The sequence below is a fragment of the Platalea leucorodia genome (genome assembly GCF_965183815.1).
Source record: "Platalea leucorodia genome assembly, chromosome: 12".
NCBI classification, from domain to species: domain Eukaryota; kingdom Metazoa; phylum Chordata; class Aves; order Pelecaniformes; family Threskiornithidae; genus Platalea; species Platalea leucorodia.
Window position 1 is genome coordinate 11,584,010 of NC_138834.1, and position 23,867 is coordinate 11,607,876.

The window sequence follows — 23,867 nt, forward strand, 5'->3', positions numbered from 1 at the left end:
AGCCCTTAATGTTAAGGGGATCAAATCAGAGGGACCACTAAGGTCATCTGAAAGACAAATTAGGAGAGACGAGGTTGTCATTACGCACCTGTAACCTGTTGGTCAGAATGATGTTGGGGTACATGGCCCCCACATCTAGATGGTAGATAAGAGGACACTCAATTCTGTTTGGAACATCCTTCAGGGAATTCAGTTTGACCTTGATTTCATCACAAACCTGTGACAAGACAAAAAGAAGTGAAACTCAGACAGGAAGGAGTTAATGAGTCAAACACTTGTTGAATTTGGTCCTTTACTCCTGCACAGGGACACCTGCCACTGACTGTGGGGAAGGATTTAAAGGACCAAAGGAGCAGCATCAGGGTCTCCTCAATTACCTGTACTTTAGGTTTTGTTTTAGACCTCCAAGGTAGGCTTTAGACCCCAAGGTAGGCTTTAGACTTCCAAGGTAGACCCCTACAGATGGTACCTGGAAGGTAAGAGCAGCTACTTCCTTAAGGTTACTCGATCAAGGACCTTTTCAGTGCAAATGGGCTAAGGGAGACAACAGCAAAGATCAGAAGTCCCCAGTCACTAACTGATGATGCCCTCCAAGAAACCCCAGACTCTGCTTTGGAGAGGGGTGACCTGCACTTTGTAGCCAATAAGAAGCGGGAAACAAGAAGAACATGAGTATTTGGGATATCTGAGGGGTCTGTCTTCTCACTAAATCCCTTCCCAGCTCTCTCAGAGCTTTGCTCCTGGTTAAACCTGCAAAGGGGAAAGCAGGAACTGTGTCCCTCAGCCAGGGCAGAGATGCCAGATCCCTGGGCTGGGCTCCAGCAGCTGGGCAGGGGGGCCCTGGCTGGGGCTGCTGGAGGCAGCGGCTGCTTATAACATCCCATAACAACATCTACTCTGCAGGTGCCCACAGATGGGCTTCTTGGTCTCTCTCCATAGACCATAAAACGAACCCAAACAGGCACTTTAAAGCTGCTGCCCCAGCCTGGCAGCTCAGCCCTCCCTGGCAAGCCCAGCAGTGCCACAGGCGACGTACCTCCTGGAAGTTGGTGACTTGATCCAACGGCAAATGCTCCTCCTCCTCAATGGCGTGCCGCAGCGTCTTCTCCACATGCTGCACCAGGAAGTCAAAGGCAGCAGGATTCTGCAGGAGTGTGGGGACAGCACTGAGACTGTGGGCAGCCATCCCTGGCTGCAGGCTGGCAGCTCCTGCCCTGCTGCCCGTGTCCCTGCCTGACTTGGGACGCTCTAAACATGGCCCTGCAGCATAGGGCAGCACATTGAGGCACGGGCAGAGTCTATACCACTGACATCAGGTCAAAAAAAAAAAAAAAAAAAAGCAACGAAGGGAAGAGACATGGGCAGCTAACGAGCAGCTGGTTGCATTTGTGTTTGGTAGTGCAGCACCTCTCATGGTCGCATGCTAGCCGGTGCAAGGGTCCAAAGATTCACACTTAGTCCAGATCCTTTTATACACCCAGTACGTGCTCCCCTATGATCATTCACTAGATGATATCCACCAAAATGTCCTCCACTAAGTGTGATGCATTGCACGGCAGAGAGTGAAGCCGCCTCTGAAAACTTACGAGTCCATGAGCACAACACAGGCCTGAAGCAGGGCAAGGGGGAGGTGATGGAGATAGCAGTGTGAACCAGAAACAGGTGAAAGACACCCAGGAAGGGTTCAGAAGGAGCTTAGTTTGGGTGGGAGAAGGACAGAGGGAGGACAGCACCCCAAGGGGATAGAGGCATATCTTCCAAGAACCACTGGCTCAAAACCCCACTTCACCACCCTCCCTTGCTGTCAACAAGGTCTGGCTTGCTCCCAGTATGTGACACCTATGACACTTGCTCTCCTAGTGAAGCACAGATGACCACTTGGAGGCCTCCTCCCATCCCTTCCCAGCCCATCTCCATGCAGCTTCAGGTGTTCAAGGTGTCCTGAAGTATGACAGGTACTGCCCAAGCCCAGCAGGGACACACAGGAGATGTTAACACCAGTGGAGGGTAATTCCTCACCACGCACGCTCTGCGGGGACAGGGGTTGGCTGCGTGGCCCCTTACCATTTTGAAGCGGCAGGGGATGTCACTGCGGAAGACCCCAGATTCCAGCGCTTCCACGTGGCCTCCCACGTACGTCTCCGAGTCCAGCACATGGCCATCTTCTGTAAGTTTGTTGAATTCCTGCTCCTGCTTGTTGGGGAAGATGATGTTGGCATGATAGGCCTGAACCATCAGCAGTGCCTCACACAGTGTCCCAGATCCTTTTCTTAACACCTGCAGGAGAGACATCAAAGCCAGTTTTAAACTCAAAAAGCGTAGATTTGGATTAGATATAAGGAAGAAATTCTTTACTATGAGGGTGGTGAGACACTGCAACAGGATGCCCAGAGAAGTTGTGGATGCCCCATCCCTGGAAGTGTTCAGGTCAGGTTGGGTGCAGCTTTGAGCAACCTGATCTAGTGAAAGATGTCCCTGCCCATGGCAGAGGGGGTTGGACTAGATGATCTCTGAAGGTCCCTTCCAACCCAAACCATCCTGTGATTCAGCAAGAAGAGCTGTACCAGTGCTGGTGGGACCAGACTGGCCTTACAGCCACACCAGTGAGCCAGACAGCTTCAGCCGGTGAAACACGTGTGACCGTGCAGTGGGCAGTGCTGCAGCCCACGGCAAGGATGATGGGAGCAAGTGAGAAACCAACACCGACTCCTTCATGTTGGCTGGGAGGAGAGCAAGCTATGGACAGTGCAAAGACCTCCAGACCTCTGCTGCCGTCATCTCCTGACACTACTCCACTGTCAAGCACCTTTGTAAGCTAAACCAGGTGGGGACAGAGGGACATTTCCTACATGCTTAGCACAGAGACCTTCCTAACCATCCTCCCTACAGCTGACAACAGCCATCAGGAGACCCAGCTTTGCATGACCACGACTGCAAGTAAACTTGGCTGAGCATGGAGCATCAGCCATACTTTCTTGCTCCAGCCCTGTACTGCCAGCCCTCAGGTCTCTTGTTCTTAGGCACTTCTCTCAAAACACCCCTGGGCTGTGGAGAGAAAGGACTAGCCTCCAAATCCACCTGCCCTCACATGGATGGGAAAGTGCCCAGGCAGTGGGAATCAGGTCTGTGGCCAGAACGTCCCTGCAGCATGGGAGACGTGGCTCTTCGCTCAGCAAAGAAATCATCATTTCATGAATGCACGCACCTCATCAGGCTCCATGGGAATGATAGTGCACAAGGCGAAAATGAAAGGATGCACGTACTTCATATACATGTAATAGGTCGCAACTGCATCGGACACTGAATAGGTGGCCAGAGTCTGTCGAGGAAGGGTGAGAGGCAGATTAATCCCAATCACATGTGATAGAGCAGCTCAATGACAATAATCTTTCATTGCCTCCTGCTGGACATGCTTGTATCAGCAGGATGAAGGGAAAGGTGTATTTCTCTTTATCCTAGGTTGTAAAGAATAATCTGTTCGCTTCTGAGGACACCCTGCTGTATCTCTAATTACACAGCTTTGAATGAGAAGAAATGGGGAGGACGAGCTCATGGCACAGATGCTGCCCCATTTGGGAATCAGGAGGTTGCTCCAGCACCTCAGCAGAAATCCTCTAACTACGACACCTGGAGCACTAAGCCTATTTCTTGTCCCTCCGGTAAGTCATGGCTCTTTGCGGTGTTTCTGATTTAGGTGGTGCCTGCCACCTCACATTGATTTAAATAAATACAGAAAATATACAGTGCAACGCCAGTGCTAGAACCACTTAAAAGAAATCCTGTTCTTTCCCCCCACAGGCTCAAGTGCTTCTAAGGCGTCAGCAGTTTGGGGAGACAGATTGAGTTAATCTCTCAAAAGCCACTGCATTAAGCAAAAACATTTTGTAACACTTTAACTTAAAGATTCAATCATAGTGCGGCTGCTCTAGGCTTGCTGTCCAATTGCTCAGAGCAGATACAGCACAGGGAGGGAATACCTGAGGCTCCTCTGTAGCCATCCGGCACATCTCTTCAGGATCCAACTCCACTGGATCGTAACCCAGTTTTGCTTTAGCTGCTGCCTTCAGGTTGTGACTTCCCACTGGGAGGTAACTGTCCCTCTTCACCCACCTGGACAAAATCATGAAAATACCAGTTTGTGCAGAGAAACCAGCCCTGCCCTTCAAAAAGGGGCTCAGGCTTGCAAACAGAACCTCGGTTGCAAAGGGAACCTCTCACCGAGGACAGCCAAGAGCCAAGCATCCAAGCACAGTGGAGTAAGAGGGTGCCCAGCTTTAGATATCCTGCATCTCTACCAACGCACTTAAATCCCAACCAGGACAAACCCCACTATCCATACCATCACCACTGCTCAGAATTACCACCTTTGAACTCCCTCAGTGGCTTTAAGAGAAACAGTTAACCACTGGAGGAGACACCACCAGGACTGCAAGGACAGCCAGCCACTCTCCAAAATCCAGACACTGCTCCAGTGGAGGAAACCCACATAAAAACCCCACCTTCTCTCTTTCTCCCATGCATGCACAATGTGTGCTTTCCTCTTCTGGCTGTGCCAGGAGGCTGTTGGGCCCGTTCCCCACTCCAATGGCCTGATCTTATCCCACCCTTTCTCCGCTCCCCCAAATCAGACCTCAAACACCCGAGGACAGCCACCAGCAGGCTGCAGGGAGAGACAGCCCTGATAGCCCTTCATGGGGAAGGCTTGGCAGCTTCTGCAGTATGCAGAGTGCCAAGGGGAAGCAGCACAGTCAAAGAAATGGACTATCACGCCAGCCTAGGGAGGTATGACACATGAAAGCTTCCAACAGGCAGAAGGACAGTATTCAAATACAACTGTAGGTATTTTATATAAATTCAAGAGATAAAGATGCAGTCATATGGTAGAGGGGCAGCATTTGGTACCTTAGACAGTCCATGTGGATGCACTGGGATGCTTTGTACTCTCCCTGGCTGTCCTTCTGAAACCCAATTTCCTGATACATATTAATTCCATGTGCTGCTGCTCTTGCTTCCACAAACGGCCTGGGGAAAGAGGCAACGTGAAGAGAAGGAACAGCATAGCCATTTCCTTTCATCTCCGACAACGGTTTCACAACTGCTTTGTTACAAACTACCTAAAGAATTTTTCTTGTGATTTATCTGTGATATCTGGCCACGGGGAAAACTTCCTGCAGGACAGAATTGCAGCATGACCCAAGAGGCAAAGCTGTGTGCTTACATGCTGCACCAGGAGGTGGAGGTGCATGGTCCCTCTTCCCTTGCTTCCCAAAGGCTTGCCTGCGCCCCTCTCCCCGATATCCTCCAGGTCTCTTTTGACCTTCTCCCTGCTCTCCCAAGACTGGGCTCATCCAAACACCAACATTGCCACGTTGACAAGGGTTTAAAGCAGCTCAGCCAAGCAGATGTGAGTCTACAGAAGCTCATACTTCCAAGCCAATGACCACAGGATTTGGTGAGGTGCTCAAACTGGCCAGACAGTCGGCATGGATCACATGCTATTCACCACTGTGTGAGCTATGGAAGGATGTTGAGGCTGTTACCTGACCCTGCCCCACAGCTCAGGTGACACCTCACCAGCTTAGCTTTCATTCCTGATCTTACCAGTCAAAGAAGTCTCCATTGTACGTGACAATGATGGTGGGTTTCGTCTCCTGAACATGTTCAAACCACCTCTGGATTAAATGAGCCTAGGATGAAACAGAAGAGTAGAAAAGATACATATCTAAAGTAACTTCATCTCTTCCACAGAGAGGTGGTGGATACCATACATACACCTAGCCCAAACCTGACCTCTCTTACCCTTATTACCAAGAAATGAAAGTATGACCCACTATGTTCCCCAGCCAGGCAGCCTACCAAGCGACTAGCTTTCTTTGGCCAACAAGAGCCCCAGGCAGGTAAAAAGTCTGCTAGGCAGAACTGACTTACTTCATCTGGTTCATTAAAGACACAAAATGGACCCTCATACTCTGGCTTGGGAGTAAACTCAAAGTCTTCAATATCCTCAGAGACGATCTCCCTGTTTGTGATCAGGTAGCCCTAGGGAGGTGACAAGGAGGCAGTTAGGAGGATTTGGCTTGCAGGGAACTCAAAAATGCTGTCCAAACAATGGGATATTTTCCTCTTGAAAGCCAGAGCTTCTGTCAAGGGGAAACAACTGTTTGGGAGTCATCTGCTGAACCATCGCTGGCCATCAGCTAAGGAGGGCACAGGGAGACAACGTGGGACAGCAGAGTTGTCCCTGTGCTCTCCAGGTTACTACTGCTCCCTCAGAGGAGCACCAGCAACTTGAGCTGCGTACAACGAAACTAAATATCTTATGAATCATTCAGACTTTAACTTCATTTCCACAGCCACACACCAAGCAGCCAGCAGCAAGGCAAGCCTGGAGCAAGCTGGGTTGGAGGTGAAACGCTGGCCTGGAGCATGGAGGAAAACGCTCTACTCTCCCTTACCTGCCCATCAATCATGTAGGAGATCATCATGATCTGGTCTGTCTCCGCATCAGGAAACTTCAAAGGGAGTTTGGTAGTTTCAATGTCAAAGGCAAGAACAACAGGATCCTGAGCAGGACCAAATCCATTAGAAAATATTCTAAAGCTGACTTGAAGTTAAAGAGTGATTCCCATTAAGTCCAGTGCTAGCCCAGCAAGTGAACCAGACCCTCCCCAGTAATCATTTTACTGCTTTATCAACCCAAAAATCACTACCCAAGCCCAGAAACAAAGCTTTCCCCCTGCGCATCACAGTGTGATACCAGCAGTGCATCAGAAACCAGCTCCTCGGGGCGGGCACACCAGCTGTGCACCTGGACAGACTGATGCCTGCCTGACCAACACTCACCGGTCGCTCCACGAGGTCATCTCGGCGGGTGATTTCAGGGGGGTAGGTGCTGCCCCGGTACCGCACGTTGTACCAGTGAGCCTGTCGAGAGAGGAGGGCGGGCAGTGCCTTACTGTGGGGCCAGCTCCTTGCATCGCTTCTGTTTGGCTGCTGGGGATGAGCTGTGCGAATTAAATGCAGCCCAGAAGAAAGGCTCAAACTGTGGCTGTGCATCAACCATTTAACTTTTCTGCATGTCATTAACTAAGGAGAAGGCCCAGCAGTACGGGACTAAGCTTTACACATGAACTCATTGTCACCAACACCTTTGCAAAGGTCCTGGAGAGAAAATATTTTTGCCCTGCCTGCACTTCAGGAGTATAGCAGCAGGAAAGCAAAGCTCTTCCAGCTTCTCTATTCTTTACTCACTACATGGATCTTCAGGTCAATGGAGAGCCGAATGTGGTAGGGTACGTCGTACTCCCGCATATCCACAATGTTGTCCATCTGGTTGGCAACCTTTCTGGAGGCCCCTTCCTCATCTGTGCTCAGGCTGCCTCCACTCAGAGCGCTGCAAGGAGCAGAGTGAAGCAGCCGCCTTACCCGAGTGCACATCTCCGCAGGCTCGGCTGTGAGGGACAGCCACACGGCACTGGTCACACCCGGCAGCAGGACTCAGGGACAGGAGAGGAGAGAATGAGAAATGCTTCCCCACCACGCAACCCCCCTCTGCTTGCAGAGGCATCCCTGGGACGAACAGCACGTGCAGTCCCATCGCTGCCATCTAAATTTGCCTTTTCTCACGTTTGTGAACTGTGTCTGCTCAGAGGTACAGGCAGACAAAACCCATACGTGCCTGTATAATGAACAGTTCTTACAGCATTGGATTTATAAGTAGGGTAACAAGTCTAAGCATAATGAGGCAACCTGGGAAGCACTTTGAACTGGGATGGTACACCTTCCAGGTGAGCAGGGACCGCTCGTCTTACTTGATTCTTCTTCCTCAAGTTTCAACTGAAATCAGACTTCAGGGCCAGGAAACCAAAGAGAGGGATGAATTTTTTATGTGTATATTCTGGTTGACTTTAAAAAACAAAGTTTCTTATTTTTTTCCTGCCTGCAATGGTGTTTCCAATCTTCTAAACAAGTGCCTGGCTTTTTATTCAGATAGAAAACGTCTGTTGGGTTTTTTTTCCCCTTTAGTCACAGCTAGAAGAAAGGTTGCCCAGTGCCTCTCACTATCCTTTCTCAGGAGACAGGGAATCTATTTGACCGGCAGGCAGAGGTACCACCACAGCACATCACATCCCAGAGGCTCTGGGGTCTCTTGATGCGCAGCACTGAGCTGGAAGAACCACCTCAGAGATGGGTGGCAGAGAGGTATAACTGGGGTCAGACCCCAGGCAGGACAACACTTCTCTGAGGACATCTAAGAAATAATCAAGGGATCCTAATTATTAACACGAGGGACAGACCAGCCACCCTAAGGAGAGCTCCCACCTTGACAGCATGGCTGTGTAGACATCGCTCGCCTGGTCTCGCTCTCTGTTTTTCCTCACGGCAGGAGAGATCTCCTTCCGCACCTTCACCAAGTCATCCACCGTGTTGAAGGACAGCTTGATGTAGTTCCTCTTCAGGCCCACCAAGTGGTTTGGCTGCAAAGCAACAAGACAACGCCAGCTCAGAGGGATAGCCACCATAAGAGAGGGTGGGGAAGGCAGACTAGACTGATGCAGGTGGAAGAACTGGCCAAAAAAGAGGTGCCAACAGGTGGGAGAGTCAAGCACGAAGACGAGACTGGTGGCCATGTCAGGGAAGAGCACAAGAGCTGCACAGCAAGGGCCCAGCCATCCCTGCTGCCTGTCCAGGCAGGACCACAAGCGGGATTCACCCGAGGAAGAGGAAGAAGAGCAGGTCAAGCATGAGCAGCATCCCCCTCCCACAATACCCTCTCCTCCTCCAATCATTCTTTAATTCCTGCAATTAAATGTGTTGAACACAGTGTGAAATAGCCGACATGCTCAAGGACAGGAATGTAATTACTGCCGATAAGCAATTAGCCATAACTAACCCGTTTCTGGTAGGCACCACAAGCAACACTAGCAGACTGAAGTCAAGCGCGCTGTTTCGCTTCACTACTCAGTCCCTTCCTACTTCACTAGAGCTGTGCAAGGTCCAAAAAAAACCCCACTACTCAAGAGCACAGAGGGCAGAGGAATACAGACCAGGTCCAAGTCTTCTTTGGGGACAGTTTCCAGCTTTGCAATCTTCCCTTGGAACTTCTTGGAGAGGAAGGAGGAAACTTCTCGCTCACAGCCCTGCCGAGAGACCCTGGGGCTGAGCAACATGGCTCTGTCCCTTGGGAGAAGACCATCCCAAAGCAGGATGCCCAGGAGGTCTTGAGCTCCCTAGGGACCTGCTGTCCCCTTCCCTGGGGACCTCAGCCCTCCCAGGGTCCCCTCCTCACCTTCTGGGTGGCGATGTAGAAGTAGGGCTTGTAGGGCAGGGCCACCTAGGAGAGAGCAGATGAGTGATGGCAGCGGGTCCCCTCACAGGACCCTGCACCCTGCTCGGCCCCCCCGGGGACCCACCTTGAAGCGGCTCCCGTCGTCCTGGATGAAGTAGTAGTCCACAGCGCTCACGGACCGTCGGTCCTCATCCAGCACCTCTGTCTGCCCACGGACACCATGGACTCAGCAAGGTCCCTCCGTGAGACCTCCCCGGGCCTACCGGGGCCCCTCCATGGGACGCTCCCCCCGCGCCCTACCGGGGGCCCTCCATGGGACCCCCCCGTTTGCTGCTCGCCCCCCACCCCGCCGGTCCGTACCGGGTGCATGTTGATGAGCCAGCCCGTCCGCTCGCCTGGCTCCGCTGGCCGCTCGAAGCCGAACAGCGCGTCCAGCCGGTCCGTACGTTGCGATCGCTCCAGGCGCTTGAGAGCGGACAGCGCGGGGCCATCGTCCCTGCCAGACGCCGCGCCGTCAGCCCCCGCCGCCGGCTCCCGGGGCCCGCCCGCCCGCCGCCCCCACCGCGCTCCCTCGGGGTCTCCGCCGCCGCCCCGCAGCACCATCCCCGGCCCGGCCCGGCCCGCCGCCGCGGAAGGAATTTCCCGCGCTGCGCCCGGTTCCCGCGAGAGCGAAGCACCCCACCCCCCCCACCCCGCGGCGAGAGAACCAATCAGAGAACGGCCCCGTCTCCCCGCGGGCACCTCCAACCAATGCTGGTTGGAGCGCCCTGGCGCGCCCCGCCCCCGGTGCGTCACGCCCCGCCCCCGGCGCGCCCCGCCCGCCAGGCCGTGCCCGCCCGCCAGCGGCCCACGGGGCTGCCCGGCTGCCGGGGCAGAGCGGCTGCTGCCCCGCCGGGATCCCCCTGCCCGGCCGCTGCAGCCCAGGGACCCGGGGTCCCTGCCCAGGCTGGGGGATGCGGCTGCCGCTTTCCCCTTTATGGATTCAACCAGCAGCGAAGCTGAGCGGATGTCCCAGAGACACACGCGTGGACAGACAGACACAGGACACACGGACGGCCACAGGCAAGGCGCTGCCGTCATCAGCACCCGCGCACAGGACCCACATCACACACCAGCCCCGGCCCCTCCTCCTCTGGGGTGGCAGAGGTGGGAGGTCACTAGTGCAGGCACACGCACACTCGTGGGTCCCCCGAGCACTAGCGTGGCCCCTCTGTCGCGCCGGCCCCCCCGCCGTGACACCAGCCCTCAGCCCCACCCCATGCGTCCTGGAGTCACCAGCTGGTCCACCTTAAATTTTGCTGGCTAATGCACAGGCACACCCCCCGCACACCCGGGTTGGGCGGGGATACTCTCGCTCCCCACCAGACACACAGGCTGTGGCACACGGTCCAGCTCCAGCTGCACGGAGCCCCTCATTCACCTCACACCGGTCCCTCCCCAGTAGCTAGTTTTGGGGATGCCATTCCCACCCCGTGGCTGGAGGTTAAGGACCCCGCCTCGCTCCAGTAGCTGCACTGGGATGCCACTCACTCCAGTTGGTGACACCAAATCCCCTGACCCACACACAGGCCTCACCACTAGCTGGCACTTGGTCCTTGCAGCACACACTCAAACGGGATAGAGAGTGAGATGACACAGAGAAATGGTGAAGAAAACTTTTCATAAGAAAATATAAAAAGATAGCACAGACTGTGGTGACCAGGCATAGGGCTCAGCCAAACTGGCCCTGGTTATACCTGAGTGGCCCCTTTTATATCCCTTTCTGCCTCCTCCCGCTTTGTTCTTCCTGGTTCCCCTTCCCATCCCCACAGGTCCATTCCCACTCCCCTCCCAGCCCATGTCCACGTCCCTCTGGTTCACACACTCAGCATTTGCAAAGCCCAGGCTGATCCTCCTGGAAGGGCCAGCCCCATTGTGGTTTCTGGGTAGCCCATGAATTAATGCGAGCGGTGATGTCTGGTCCCCTTTACTGCCTCCCTTGTCATCTGGTGGTCAGTTCTGTGTCCCTGCATGGTCTTGTTCCCAGCTTCCTCCTTTTCATATCACCCCTGGTTGCATTGAAGGTCCTTGATCCTTAACAGAGCAGAGACACACTCTTACAGCATGTTTCAGCAGTGATGTGCTCTCCAGGTGTTCAAGAGAAGGAATAAATGTAAAGCAATACTTAAGGCAGCAGTCTCATTTCCAGCCCACAAAGCCAAAGAACGTGCGGTGGGGACCATTTCACTCAGCACTCCCTGGAAGCTCCTTTGAGCCTCCAGAAGTTGCTGTCTCCACTTAGGCAAGTCTGAATTTCACCTGAGCTTGACCCAAAAAATCTCTTCTTGGATAGTGGACACCAGAGCAGACTGCTCCTGCCCTGACTGGTGTGTTCAACAGCAGGAGGATGCCATCAGTGAAGGCATCCACCATGATCCAGAAATGAACTGACTTTATGGATGTGAAGGATGTGATTTAAAAATAATCTGCTGCCTTTCTTTTGAACGTAAAGCAGCTGCTATTGAGTCGGACTTTCCCTGAAGATGCATGAATCTGTATCTCTTATCTTTTCTATTTGTCATGGCTTCTTTGGGAGGGGCTCCTTCACCCGGCTGCTGCTGGGGTCAGGATGCTTGTTTGCTCCTTTAGTGAATTTTGGTCATTTGGGTAAACTAGGCTGGAGGGAAACGACGGGAAGGTTTGATGTTGATATGGCTTCACATCAACATCTATGGCTTGCTGTGGCTTGTGCATGAGAACAAGCCTTTGCAGACAGCTCTGCATGGTAAAGCAGCTCCCCTCTTCCAGCCGTGAGAGGTGCTCGTGGACACTGAGGACGGGGAGGCTGAGCTGGAGGTATCTGTTGTGATGGGAATTCCTCTGCTAGCAGCTGCCTGGAGCTTCTGGAGAGGCTGTCTCAGGGAAGCAGACAGGTCTGAGGTATTGGCACTGGATTGAGAACCAAGGTCTCTTGTTCCAGCAGCTTCTCACCAGTGGCCGGCGTGACACTGGTCATCCACTGCTAGCACCCGAGTCAGCCAAGCAAGTCAGGCCTGAGACCGGGCGGTTCAGAAGGCTTATTGCTGCTTTGCACCATGGATTTTGCCTTGAAAGGTCAGGATTCAGGTGCTGGTAAAGCTGACTGTCCTTCTGTTGCTCCCATAAGCTGAACAACAGGAGCAAAAGCAGTCTGCTTTCCCAGGCCTAGGTGTGCTTCTCCAGGTCTGCGATGAGCAATGGGTCTCTCATTTGGAGGATGTGGTAAAGCTGCTCCTGGGCCTCCAGCCCTTTCTTCTCAGCTATCTCCAGCAAAACTCGGTTCCTCTTTTTATTCGTACCTTGACATTGCACCTCCTCTTCTTCATCGCTGTTGATGACATTTGCATCCCGTAATTGCAGCAGAATGGTGGAGAGCTGCCTCATCCTGGAGCAAAGCTCGGTCTTGTGCTTCTTCACGAAGGCTGCGCCTAGCAGACACCAAGCCCATGTTACTGTGCTGCACGCGGCCAGGCAGCCACAGGTGAGTGCCATGTTGTGGTACGTGGCATCCTAAGCCAGTGGATACTATGGCTGTGCACCCTGTCCCACAGCCACGTGTCTCCATCCTTCTAACAAAAAGGATGGGCACCTGCTGCACCAGCGGTGGGAGCACTGGAGGAAGGGCAAGGAACGGGGCAGGGAATGTGAGGTCAGAGCTGGGCGAGATGAGGTCGGTGGCAGCCCCCATCAGCTGCTGGCAACTGTCCCCTCTGGGATTCCCACAGTGTCTGGGTGTGAAGTTACCATCCTGCCCCCTGCCCTGCAAGGTGAGGAGCTCCTAACTCAGAGCACAGGTTGCTCAAAGCTCTGAAATCTTGCAGGATTGCAAGCGGTTTTACAAACAGAGCCTGGAAAGGCAGCTGACGCCAGTGGGGTGCTGAGCAAGCTGCGGGTCAGTGCAGCGGGCAATGCTGCCTGGCTTCTCCTCCCAAGCCTCCACCCAGTCCTCCTACGTGAGGCTGAAGTGAGCACCCAGACGGGCATCTCCCTGTAGAATCACAGGATGGTTTGGATTGGAAGGGACCTTTAAAGATCACCTAGTCCAACTCCCCTGCCATGGGCAGGGACATCTTTCACCAGATCAGGTTGCTCAAAGCCCCATCCAGCCTGACTTTGAACACTTTCAATGATGGGGCATCCACAATGTCTCTGGGCAACTTGTTCCAGTGTCTCACCACCCCAGCGTAAAAAATTTCTTCTTTATGTCCAAGCTAAACCTGCCCTCTTATTGTTTAAAACCATTGTCCCTTGTCCTGTCCTTGCTCTTGTCTGCCACCCTACTCTCCTGGTGCTCTCAGGCAGGTTGTTGGCCAGTGTGGTGACTCCATGTGCATGGCAAGGAAAAAGAATAATGCTGAAATGTCCAAATTTGTGTCTATCCGAGGCCTATCTGCCTCAACCTGTGGCTTAGCTTCCTGGGTGTCCTCTTGGATCTGTCCTTTCATTAGTAATATGAGATGCAAGAGGTAATGATGAAGTGTTGTGGCCCTGGAGAAATTAGGCTGGGATAATACCTGCAAAACTGCTGGGCAGCATGTTTGTTGTTACTGTATTTGAAGCAAGTAGAAAGCAAAGCCCCTTGGTCAGAAACTCCTGGAGCTGCTGTAAAGGTGGCCCTGCCGTCCCCTCTGCCAATGCCTGGTTGCAGGCTCCTTCCCAGGGGCATCACTCCCATGGAAAATGCTCCCGTTTGGCACAGGGGCCGTCAGCCCCCGAGCTGGCTGTATGGGATGCAGCAGCTGTACAACCATGAAATGTACTAGCTGCAGCTCATTCTCTGTAACAACAGCATGTCTGTCCCCAAAGAAGGGAAACCAGTTTGGAGGGTCACCTGCACTATGCCACTTTACCCACCAGCATGGCACAGAGCATGCTGCCAGCAATGTGGGAATAAAAGTTTGAGGTTGCCAGCTTTCAAGGCTTTTTGTCTAGAAACTATCATAGGGATGGGAAAAGAGGCTGATATCTGCTTTAAACCAGATGATGGTGAGCTCCAAAGAAATAGATTCAGACTCTAGTAATGCAGCTCTGAAACACGCTACTGACCTGACAAGGTCTTGGAGACATGAGCAGGAAGATTAATATCACCTGAAAGAGAAAGGAGAGAGATCACTGAATATGCCATCACTGAAATGATGGTGCCTAATCTTCCACGACACCTTCCTGAGGAGCCTAATCCTCCAGAAAGCCATTAGCCGTTCCTCCTACTGTTCCTGCCCATCTGTGGAGAACTCAATAAAAGGTCCGGGGCTCTGCATGGTTGTAGGTGTTACTTTTAGGGGGTGCTGGATTAGACTAACAGAGAAAGGATCTCAGGGCGTGCCGAGCAGTACCATAACCTGCACCTGTGAGCTGCTGCTGCCTGCAGCTCCTCTGCCAAGCTTTCCCACAGGGGACCCCATGGGCAGGTGTTGCTACGTGAAGTTAATGGCACATGCGGTGGCTGCTAAGCCAATGTGGCAGCAGCTGGGCAGAGGGGCATGGAGATTAGGAACATGCCGCTCTGGAGCTGGGTGCACCTCTGTCTTCCCAGAGGACACAAGAACACGAGTCTTGGCACCTGCCACCACCAACCCTGCTCCTTCTGCCTCCATCATCTGCTTTCCTGACCGAAGTTCTGCATGGGACCCAAGTCAGTACAGTCAGCCCTAAAGCAGGATAGTTATAAGCAATGGTCTCTTGATGCCACAAGAGAGCAGTCCCCACACCATCAGCAGGCTTGCTGCGTGCCACGTTCATCATGCCGCGGTGAGCACAGACGCGTGGGAAGGCAGACTCTGGTCCATCAGGCCTTGCCCCGATCCTGTGTTTCACACACTGATGTCACACCCAGCAAATCTGGAAGAGTATTGCTGGCTGGAACATGTATTTTTTTAAGACATTGATTTTCACTTAAATTTTGGTATTCCTGTTACCTCCTCTGCATCACACAGTGGTTGCACTAGTACGTCTGTGGGTGTTGCTACATTAATGGACTTTTAAAAATAAGTCAGATTTCTATGCAAACAGTAGCCAAGAGAACAGAGAGACGCCAATAGTGCTGTTGTGCTCTCTTAAACCCCAACATCTGAAACTCCACGTGAAATCTGAAGCTCTGGTCTACTGACATTGGGGTGTCCTATCAGGTCCCTATTCTTCAGTGGCCAATTGCTGCATACGCAGTTTGCTTTCCCTGCAGGATGCATAGACGACTGTGGCCACGAAATGCGTGAGGTCTGCTTGGGTGGTGCACCTCTGCTTTTGCTAAGGTGAATGAGCCCCTAGATGGACCTGCTGTCCCTACCTGATCTCAGCGATGCCTTCCAGACCACAGTGTCATTGCGTACATCTGTCATAAGGAGCTCAATTTCCTCTGCCATGTTCCTGATGTAGATCTCGACAAAGAGCTGCTGTTCCTTCGGACCCTTGTAGCAAAATGGCAAGTGTGCCTGTAAAGGTAAGAAGCAAGTTGAGTCTCTCTCACCACAGGGAGCTGCATTGAATTCGCATACATCGTCCTTTGTTTCCTGGCCATACCAGCAAGAGGAAAGACAAGGGAAGAGGCACACGGCTCTGCTATGCTGCCAATATCACAAATTTTGGTTGGAAGGGACCTCTGGAGTGTCTTATCTGACCTACCTCTCAAAGACGGACCAATGCCAACTCTAGATCTGCTCAGCCAGGGCTTTGTCTAGCTGAGTACTGAAAACCTCAAAGAGCAGAGATTCACCACCTTCTAACCTTCTCTGACGGCTGCACCTCCACTGAGCGATAAAATTTTTCCTAACATTTGGCCTGAACTTCCCAGGTTGCAACTTACAGCTTTTACTGCTTTTACCTGACACTGCTGAGAGCTTGGCTCTGTCATCTTTACAACTGCTCTTCAGGGCAGAGTGCCCAGTTACTACCTGGTCATTCCAGGAAGTGGGAAAACCAAACCCTACCTCGTGCTTCACAGGTTTAAGACTGTCTCTCAATTAAGCTGAAGGCCCTGGCTGTTTGGGGCTGCGCTCAGCTCAGTAGCATGGTTGTAGCTGCAAGGGGGGATGATGAATAAACTGGAGAATTTAGCCAGCAGGAAGCTCATGCAATTCAGCAAGGGCAAACGTAGAGTCCTGCATCTGGGCTGGAACAGCCCCACAGCAGACAAGAGCCTGGGCACTGGGTGGACACAGAAAGCAGCTTCACGGGGAAGGACTTGGAGTCCTGGTGGGCATGCAAGTTGAACAGGAGTTGGCAGTGCGCCTTGGCAGCAAAGGCTGGCCGCATCCCAGGCTCTGTTAGCAAGACCACAGACAGCACAGTGCGGTCAGGGATTCCTTCCCTCTGTTCAGCACTTGTGAGACCACATCTGGGCACTGGGTCCAGTTTGGGGCTTCCCAGTACAAGAAAGACATGGACATCCTGGAGCAAGGCCAGGAGTGCACAATATGCAAGCAGAAGCAGAGGGAATTGAGTTTGTTCAACATGGAGAAGAGAAAGTCACAGGGAGAACTAATCACTGTCTTTAACTATGTGAAGGGGGACTAAAGAAAAGACAGAGCCAGCCTCCTGGAGGTGCACAGCGATGAGATGAGAGGCAACAGGCACAGGCTGCAGCGAGGCAAACTCCGATTAGATAATAGGGGAAAAAAAAACCACAATGAGGGTGTTACAACACTGGACTAGAGACCCAGAGAGGCTGTGGCATCTCCATCCTTGGAGATATTCAACCTTGACTGGACATAGCCATGAGTGCACCTTGATCTAACTTTAAAACCGGCATGCTTTGAGCAAGAGGTTGGACCAGAGACCTCCTGAGGTCCCATTCAACCTAAATTTCTCTGATTCCCTTTTCATGATTATGGTGCAGTGCAGACCCATGAAAGGAGATTTTCATAACCAGCCACGAACATGCTATTGGACTGTCATCAGCTGCTCTCAGGATGTCACAGACTCCTGTGCAAAACAAGTAACCACAAGGACTAAATGGCCAAATCTTCCCAGATTTTCCCAGCCATTGCAATCTGATTGCCACAGGACATGGTGCTCAAAATCAGAAATTCTCAAGCAGAGTTTCAATAGAGAAAGAAGTCTTGTCACATCATTGCATAGAGAGAAAGTCTCTCTCCAGTACTGCTCCTAAGCTGAACAAAACTCACTGCAGGAGAGATGAAGATGAAGGACTTGGGACCACATCTGAGTCAACACCTCTGAAATTTCTTCTTGATATGCAGCTATGGTAAGTCCAACAAGTCCCACATTATGATTTCTGCCATAAGGAAAAACAAACACAGCCCCTTTGGGGCTTTGGGGTGTGCTCCGTGCTCTTTCTGGGGATGTGTATCATGAAATACCGTTGCCACTTGTAACCAGTACAGCTCCCTGCACCTCTGGCTCTGAGACCTAGTAAGACAGAGACTTTTTGTATTTTCTATTTCACTGGGAAAAAAAAAAAAAAGGAACAATCCCACTTACTACAGGTGTTATCACCACGGAATTTGTACTGGTCACCCGGTAAGTGCTGCCGAAGAACAGAGGGTTGAATGGAGGAGGCTTGGGAATAAGCTTTGAATTCCACTTCATTTCTTGTTTTTCAATGGCCTGTAAACATCAAGCATCGCTTTTGAGAAAGGAAAAAAAAAAGAGCTGTGAACTGGAGGTAGCCCTCAGAAAGTCAAGAAGAGAAGAGACCAACCCAGTCAGAACAGACCGCTGAGTGTGTATTACAGGCAGTGCTGTGCTTCAGGGGCCAGGCAGCTCCTGCTCGGCGCAGGCAGGAACCTACCGTGTGCAGGCAGGAACATGGGCAGTGTAATGCACTGTCACGCTGTGAAAGAGGGTAAGGGCTTGCACACAACAGGAGAATGGCTGGTATGCAGCCACCTATTGCTGTGCCTGGCAGTGGCCAGCAAGTCCTACATCTGCTCCGTGTTGCAGACCATCCTGTGCAATTGCTTCAGTCGTGCTAGGACAAACTGTCCGAGCCAAAAACACGGACAGCAATTCCTGGAAACATCTATGAAAGAGAAGAGTGGGGGAGGCAGGAGCAAGGATGCGGTCCTGTGGTGGGAGATGGGGGCACAGGACTGTGTGTGAATCAGAGGCTGGTGGCAGAAAAACTGGGAGGCATCTCTGCTTATCAAATCCAGTCCCTGCTACTGCAGCCACCCAAGATATCCTTTTTTAACCTGGTCAAGCTCCCTCCGTCTTACCTGCTTCACAGAGTTGTCATCTGGGATCAAGTAGAGGTGAAGAGTTGTATTTGCAGCACTGAGCTGCTGGAAGATCAGCACCAAGGAGTGCATAGGGAATGAATTTAAGGTTGAACGTAACTTCCTCCAAACCACCCCAAGCAGTGAGAAGCTGGGATTCTCCAGGACAGCAGACAAAGCGATCAGCCTGGTCGGTCTCTCCAGGGTCATCTTCCCAGATTTAAAATGGGCAATGGCGCACAGGCTGGTATTTACATCTCCTGCAAAAGACAGCAAAGGCAACAAGGTTCTGATTAGTTGTCCTGGCACCCTCTCAGGCTGCCTCTTTCTCTTTAAGGCTTTAGCAACAGAAAGCAGACATGCACCCACACATAATAACATGCTCTGCTTTAGGTCCCATGTGTACCCTGGGCTTTTGGGGTTCGTCAGGGAGTTGCAGGCCTTTGGCAGTCTTCCTGCGGGCTCAGAAAACTGCAAATCTGAAGGTGGCACCTGGGGACCGTGAAAATTGTCAGACTGTACCCATGCAGCGTCCTGAGTACAAGTGCCACACCACCATGTACTGGGGAAGCAGATGGTTGCTGTGTGACAAGTCACTCTAGTTCTTGATCACCAGAGCAGCCTGAACATGCCGAGGTGACATCCCTAGGGATGACTGGATCAGAGAGCTCTGCTGATGCCCAGTCACCTGGATTATCTCTGGAGGACACTGTGCTATTAACTTGACAGATTAATACAATTACAACATTTTGCTTAGCACAGCCATGTCAGTGAAGAGTGCGTAGAACCACTTGTCGGCTGACATGGCTGTGCTTGCCAGGCCCTGGGCGGGATATGGAGCCACGCAACAAGAAACTTCTTTTGCAGAGTGCTCTGTTTCGGAAGACGACACAGATTTGCCAGGAAAAGTCCCTCGGCCAGCATACCCGGTGCCTGTGTCAGGGCCCCCCAGCACAGGGGACTGGGACTTCTCTGCGTGCTCCGCAGCCCAGCTGCGGGTGCTGACGCTCCTTCTCCGCTCATTAACAGTGGCTCGTTAAGATCACTGCAGGGCAGAGGATCCAGAGCCAAGCCTTGAACTCCTCATGTTGCCTGGGTGAAAACGGACAATTTTGCTCCACTTTTTCTTCTGCCCAGGCCAGCTCTGACCTATTGCATCCCACCCCAGGGTGGCCCAGCCTGTGGGTGGGCGCAGCCGGCCGGCTCATGTCCCGGTGGAGCAGAGCAGGGATGGCCATTGACATCCACAGCTGCTATAGATGCAAAGAGCTGAGAAACTCTCCAGGGGAGCCCAGGGGTTGATCTGCAGCTGGGCTGGGGTAGTGCCTGGGGGTCACCTTGGCAGCTGGGAGGAGAAGGTGGGCGAGGAGGGGCTGGTGGTGTGGAGTGGGAGCTGGGGAAGGGACCACTGTGAAGGTTTGACAGAAAGTGAGAGAAGGATGAAGGATGCCAAAGCAAAGCAGAGGAATACAAGGGAGTACAGGGGACCTTGGAGGGGAGGGAGAATTTGGCCCTGTCTGGAGTGAGGTCTCCAAGGAGCCAGAGACATCCCTGGGGATGGTGGCTTGGGAGACCCAGGTCCCTGCAGCTGCTGTACCTGCCAGGCAGATGAAGTGGGGGAGATGCACCGCCTGCACGACCTCAGGTTGCACCTCGATGTGGAAGAGGGGTCCAGCGGGCACCCACATGTCCTGGTCAGCCTTGCTCAGGTGCCTGGTCCAGGTGGCATATCTGTAGGTGATGGTCACTGCCGACTTCACCTTGAAGCCGAGGCGTGTGATGGAGCACCAGAAGATGCCTGCACCAGGGAGGTGAGCTCTGCAGGTGGAAGAGACAACAGGCTCATGCCACCTGGGACAGGGCTTTTGGAAGGTGCTCCCGCTTTGCCTGACAGCTCTTACCGGTACGTGGTGCCGTTCTTCAAAAAGTCTTTGATTATCTCTGGCGTCACTTCTGGAAGATCCTGCAACATAAGTGCAGTCACTTTGGGACTGAATGGGGTGTTGCGCACTGGGTGCTGCTTGCAGGAAGTGTGCTGGGATTTACAGTGAAGCATGATGCAGCTTGGCATGGGAGCTCGGAGCAGGGGACAGCAGCTGCTGTCTGGTGCCCAGAAAGGCATCAGTCTCCTCAGTGAAGAGTCCAGAAAAATCATTGACTGGCAACTCTTCTGCCCTGGGATCCGAAACAAGCACTGGCCACGTCTGAGGCTCATGAGCTCTTTAATGTGGATCCCTGTAGCGGTGCCCAAGAGAAATCCTGCGTGCAGGCACAGCAAGGAGGACTGAATACTTAGCCCTGCTTGGGTAGATGCCACTGGTGGGGAAAGAATCGGCTAGTCCATGCATCCCCCATGCATCAGTAGGAAAGATATTGGGTGGACACGCAGAGCAGCTCCCGGAGCTCCAAACTACATTTCATCCACTGATTTTTGGGATGTATTTTGCAAATGGGAATTCCAGATAGGAAAGTTTCTCTTTCCTGAGAGAGAAAATGTTGTTGGCTGCTGACTTTCTTGTGAGTAATGCCTGGGCTGTTCCCTTTCTGCCATGATGTATCAGCAGAGAGGACAGTGGCTACAGGCAGACGAAATGTTTAGCAGCAAGAATAAATTTGGGATGCAGGTAGAATTTGTCTTCCGACGAACTTGAAAACTGGGGCAGCATATGCTGAGTTAGCATAGCAAAAAGCACTGGACTCTTCTGGAGCATGAAGAATTGCTGCGAATAACAGGTTTTGAAGGCACACCCCACCTCCCAGGTGACAGCCAGGGCCAGTCCCAGGCTCCCTGCTGTGCCATTTCCTTTGGGTGCAACAGTGCCCTGCCAGGACGCGCAGAGCCCTTACCTCCCACATGCAGTGCAAGCAGTTTCCCTGCAGTGGTGAGCCCAGGTTTGGCCAGTAAAAGCTCTCCTGCAGAGGGAAACATAGGAGAAAGCACTCGCAAGCTGTATTTCTCCCCTCCAGTTGTGCTTGCCTGCTGGAGGCAGAAGAATAGGTCTTCTGCGAGCATGAGCAACACCCCCAGTGTCAGGCGTAGTGCTGGCCCTGTTCCCTGCTCCTGCAGGGCGGAAACAGGCTGGCACAGGAGCTGTGCCTGCCTGGCCTGCTGGCAGGGTGAGGTCCCTCTGCTGGGACCAAGCGCAGAACCCACCAGCTTGGGCCACCTGGCGCGGTGCTGCAGTGGTGATGGGCAATGCCAGATCCCACATCCGCAGGGCTGGCTGTGAGCCCATGCACTGCAGCCGTGCCTTCCTCCCCAGCCCCGTGGTGCTCCTCACTCAGGCACCCCAGCCTCAGGCATTGTGTCCTGCAAGACCTCACCTCTGCGCTCGTCGAGGCCTCATCTGTCAGAGACTTGTGAGGGCTTAGCCCCTGCATCCTGGGTAAGACTGGAACAACAGGAAGACATTGTCATTTTTGCTTCATGTTTGAGAGAAGAAGCCATCCTCAAGAAGCCTTCACCCAACCTTCCCGATCCCATTAGCCACACTGGTCCTCTCATGTACCACTGCATGCTCTCACATCTGCTGCAACTTCCACATCCTCCTCCATGAAACGTGGCAGGGACATCCTCACCACCATGCAGTGAGTTGAGGTCCTATGCTCACCACCATGCAGCTCCACGAGCCCTGCTGCACCAGGTTGTCAGTGAGGAGCAGGGCATGACCTTACCTGAAAATTCAGGATTGACATCTTCATCAACTCGCACTGCAACAGCAACACAAAGTAGGGGAGAGCTCAGGAGCCAGGTCATGTCCAGAGGAGTATCCATCCTCTGCCCATCCTCTCCCTCTTCTTCACGCCATTGCTATGAAACCTCTTCTTGCCAGTTTGTGCCCACTCACACCAAGCTGCCAGGCACCAGGAATCCCACCCAGCTGCCCATTCCAGGAGGGCAGCGCACTGTGGGGCTGAGAACATGCTCCCAACCTCTGCCTCTCCATCCCTCCCTGCTGCCATGCAGGGAGCAGATTTCCTGCTCAGCTTCCAGGAACAAAGTCCCTCCTCTCCCTTCTACCTTCTTCCTCTATAGGTGCATCCATGAGCCCTTGCCTTCCTCCCACCTTCCAGCGCAAGTCTCCTCTGGCAGCTCCCTGGTGCACATACAGCCGCAGCTGCCTTGCCCCTTCCCTCCTGCCTGCGGTCCTGGCCGGGGTCCCTCCTTGGGACACAGCCCGAGCTGCGCCCACTCCCCCTTTCTCACCTCCAGACGGATCCTCACCAGCCTCCTCTGGGCCACTCTGCACTTATATGTACGTGTATGGTACAAAAAGCAGCTGGGTGTGATTTCATAGTGTCAGGGGGTCAGGTTGTCCTCCATCTGTCTGCTATCATAGAGCAGCACCCCCATTTCGGGGGTCAGGGAGGAGTCCTGTGCGTTCACCTTGGCCTTAAGCTCCCGCACACTGTCATCCAGGGACACTGGCACTGCAAACGTTTTGCCCCACAAGATCTTAATGAAGATGCAGAACTCACCGCGCCCGTCGGCCTCGGGCTGCCGCTTCGCCATGTCGACTCTTCCGGCTATCCCAGAAGACCTGAGGCTCCGACTACGTCACTTCCCAAGAAACCGAAAGCACCAGATGACGTCAGGACTGACATGCTGTCAAACCGTCTTCATGCCTCGGCTGAGCGCTCCTCCTCCCGCCCATGACCCCTGCCCGCACCCGGCTTTCTCCCGTGCCCGCACCCGGCTTTCTTCCCTGCCTGCACCGGGCTTTTTTTCCTGCCTGCACCAGGCTTTCTCCCCTGCGCTGCTCCTTTCGCTTAACCTCTCTCTCTTGTTACTTTCCCTTTCCCCTTCTCCCCCACCCGACTCCTTTTCCGGGATTTCCTTCCCCAGGGAAGGCAGGGGAAGGCAGGGGAAGGCAGGGCAGGGCTGTGCAGGCAAGGACAGAGCTCTTTCCCAAGGGAATGGTGCAGCAGAGGCTTGGATCCAGCCTGGAAAGCAGGTCTGGGGGTGCCAGAGGGTCCCCCACTGGGTTATGGGGTCACCCCAGCACCTGCCCTTCACTCCCCAGCACATCCCTGCCCTCCCTTTCCTGCCAGCTCTGCCTGCCCCTGGCTGCATGGGGGACCAGCCCATCCCCGTCCCTGCTGCAGTGGCGTGTGTGTGTGGGGGGGGGGTTAATCTGGGGGTGGCGGGAGGTGCAGGGCTGTGGATTGTTGTCTCCCTGACCCCTGCAGAGCTAACAGGGAGCTGAGGGTAGGCAGCAAGGTGAGCAGCTGCCTGGCACCACTGGCATGGCCCTGTCAGCCCCACAGTGAGGCACCACTGTCCCACTCAGGGCAGACCCGCAGTCCCTGCCCCACAGCACCCACTGCCCTCACCAGCAGCCCCAGGATGCCTGAGCACCCTGCCATGCACCCCAGGGTGCTCAGGG

At 53.4% G+C, this 23,867-nt stretch overlaps 2 protein-coding genes across 4 annotated transcripts in view; both read right to left on the bottom strand.

Annotated features, from left to right (window-relative positions):
* Positions 1-9,892, bottom strand: part of POLE (DNA polymerase epsilon, catalytic subunit) — a gene marked incomplete at both ends in the record, with an annotated part of 29,667 nt that extends 19,775 nt beyond the window's left edge. Inside the window, 16 exons of the mRNA XM_082324708.1 lie at positions 89-217; positions 1,037-1,144; positions 2,065-2,277; positions 3,206-3,319; positions 3,978-4,110; positions 4,903-5,022; positions 5,602-5,687; positions 5,929-6,039; positions 6,456-6,563; positions 6,844-6,924; positions 7,252-7,393; positions 8,323-8,477; positions 9,048-9,140; positions 9,290-9,334; positions 9,414-9,494; positions 9,650-9,892. Coding sequence (XP_082180834.1) covers positions 89-217; positions 1,037-1,144; positions 2,065-2,277; positions 3,206-3,319; positions 3,978-4,110; positions 4,903-5,022; positions 5,602-5,687; positions 5,929-6,039; positions 6,456-6,563; positions 6,844-6,924; positions 7,252-7,393; positions 8,323-8,477; positions 9,048-9,140; positions 9,290-9,334; positions 9,414-9,494; positions 9,650-9,892 — 1,962 coding nt within the window. The remainder of the gene's footprint in view (positions 1-88; positions 218-1,036; positions 1,145-2,064; positions 2,278-3,205; positions 3,320-3,977; positions 4,111-4,902; positions 5,023-5,601; positions 5,688-5,928; positions 6,040-6,455; positions 6,564-6,843; positions 6,925-7,251; positions 7,394-8,322; positions 8,478-9,047; positions 9,141-9,289; positions 9,335-9,413; positions 9,495-9,649) is intronic.
* A 1,238-nt stretch (positions 9,893-11,130) lies between these two features.
* On the bottom strand, positions 11,131-23,035 carry CARD8 (caspase recruitment domain family member 8). Of its 3 annotated transcripts, none has more exons than XM_082325452.1 (11): positions 22,960-23,035; positions 22,156-22,191; positions 21,805-21,872; positions 21,328-21,393; positions 20,382-20,443; positions 20,078-20,298; positions 18,481-18,740; positions 17,744-17,869; positions 15,591-15,735; positions 14,354-14,395; positions 11,131-12,735 (listed from the first exon to the last, which is right to left on the bottom strand). In XM_082325452.1, the coding sequence occupies exons 1-11, from the start codon at positions 22,991-22,993 to the stop codon at positions 12,473-12,475; spliced, it is 1,323 nt and encodes a 440-aa protein (XP_082181578.1). In that variant the 5' UTR covers positions 22,994-23,035; the 3' UTR covers positions 11,131-12,472. The 3 variants fall into 3 exon arrangements, with proteins under 3 accessions (XP_082181578.1, XP_082181577.1, XP_082181576.1); XM_082325451.1 differs by lacking the exon at positions 22,156-22,191 and adding an exon at positions 21,990-22,155 and having other exon boundaries at positions 22,960-23,026; XM_082325450.1 differs by having other exon boundaries at positions 21,990-22,191; positions 22,960-23,016.
* Positions 23,036-23,867: the final 832 nt, after the last annotated feature.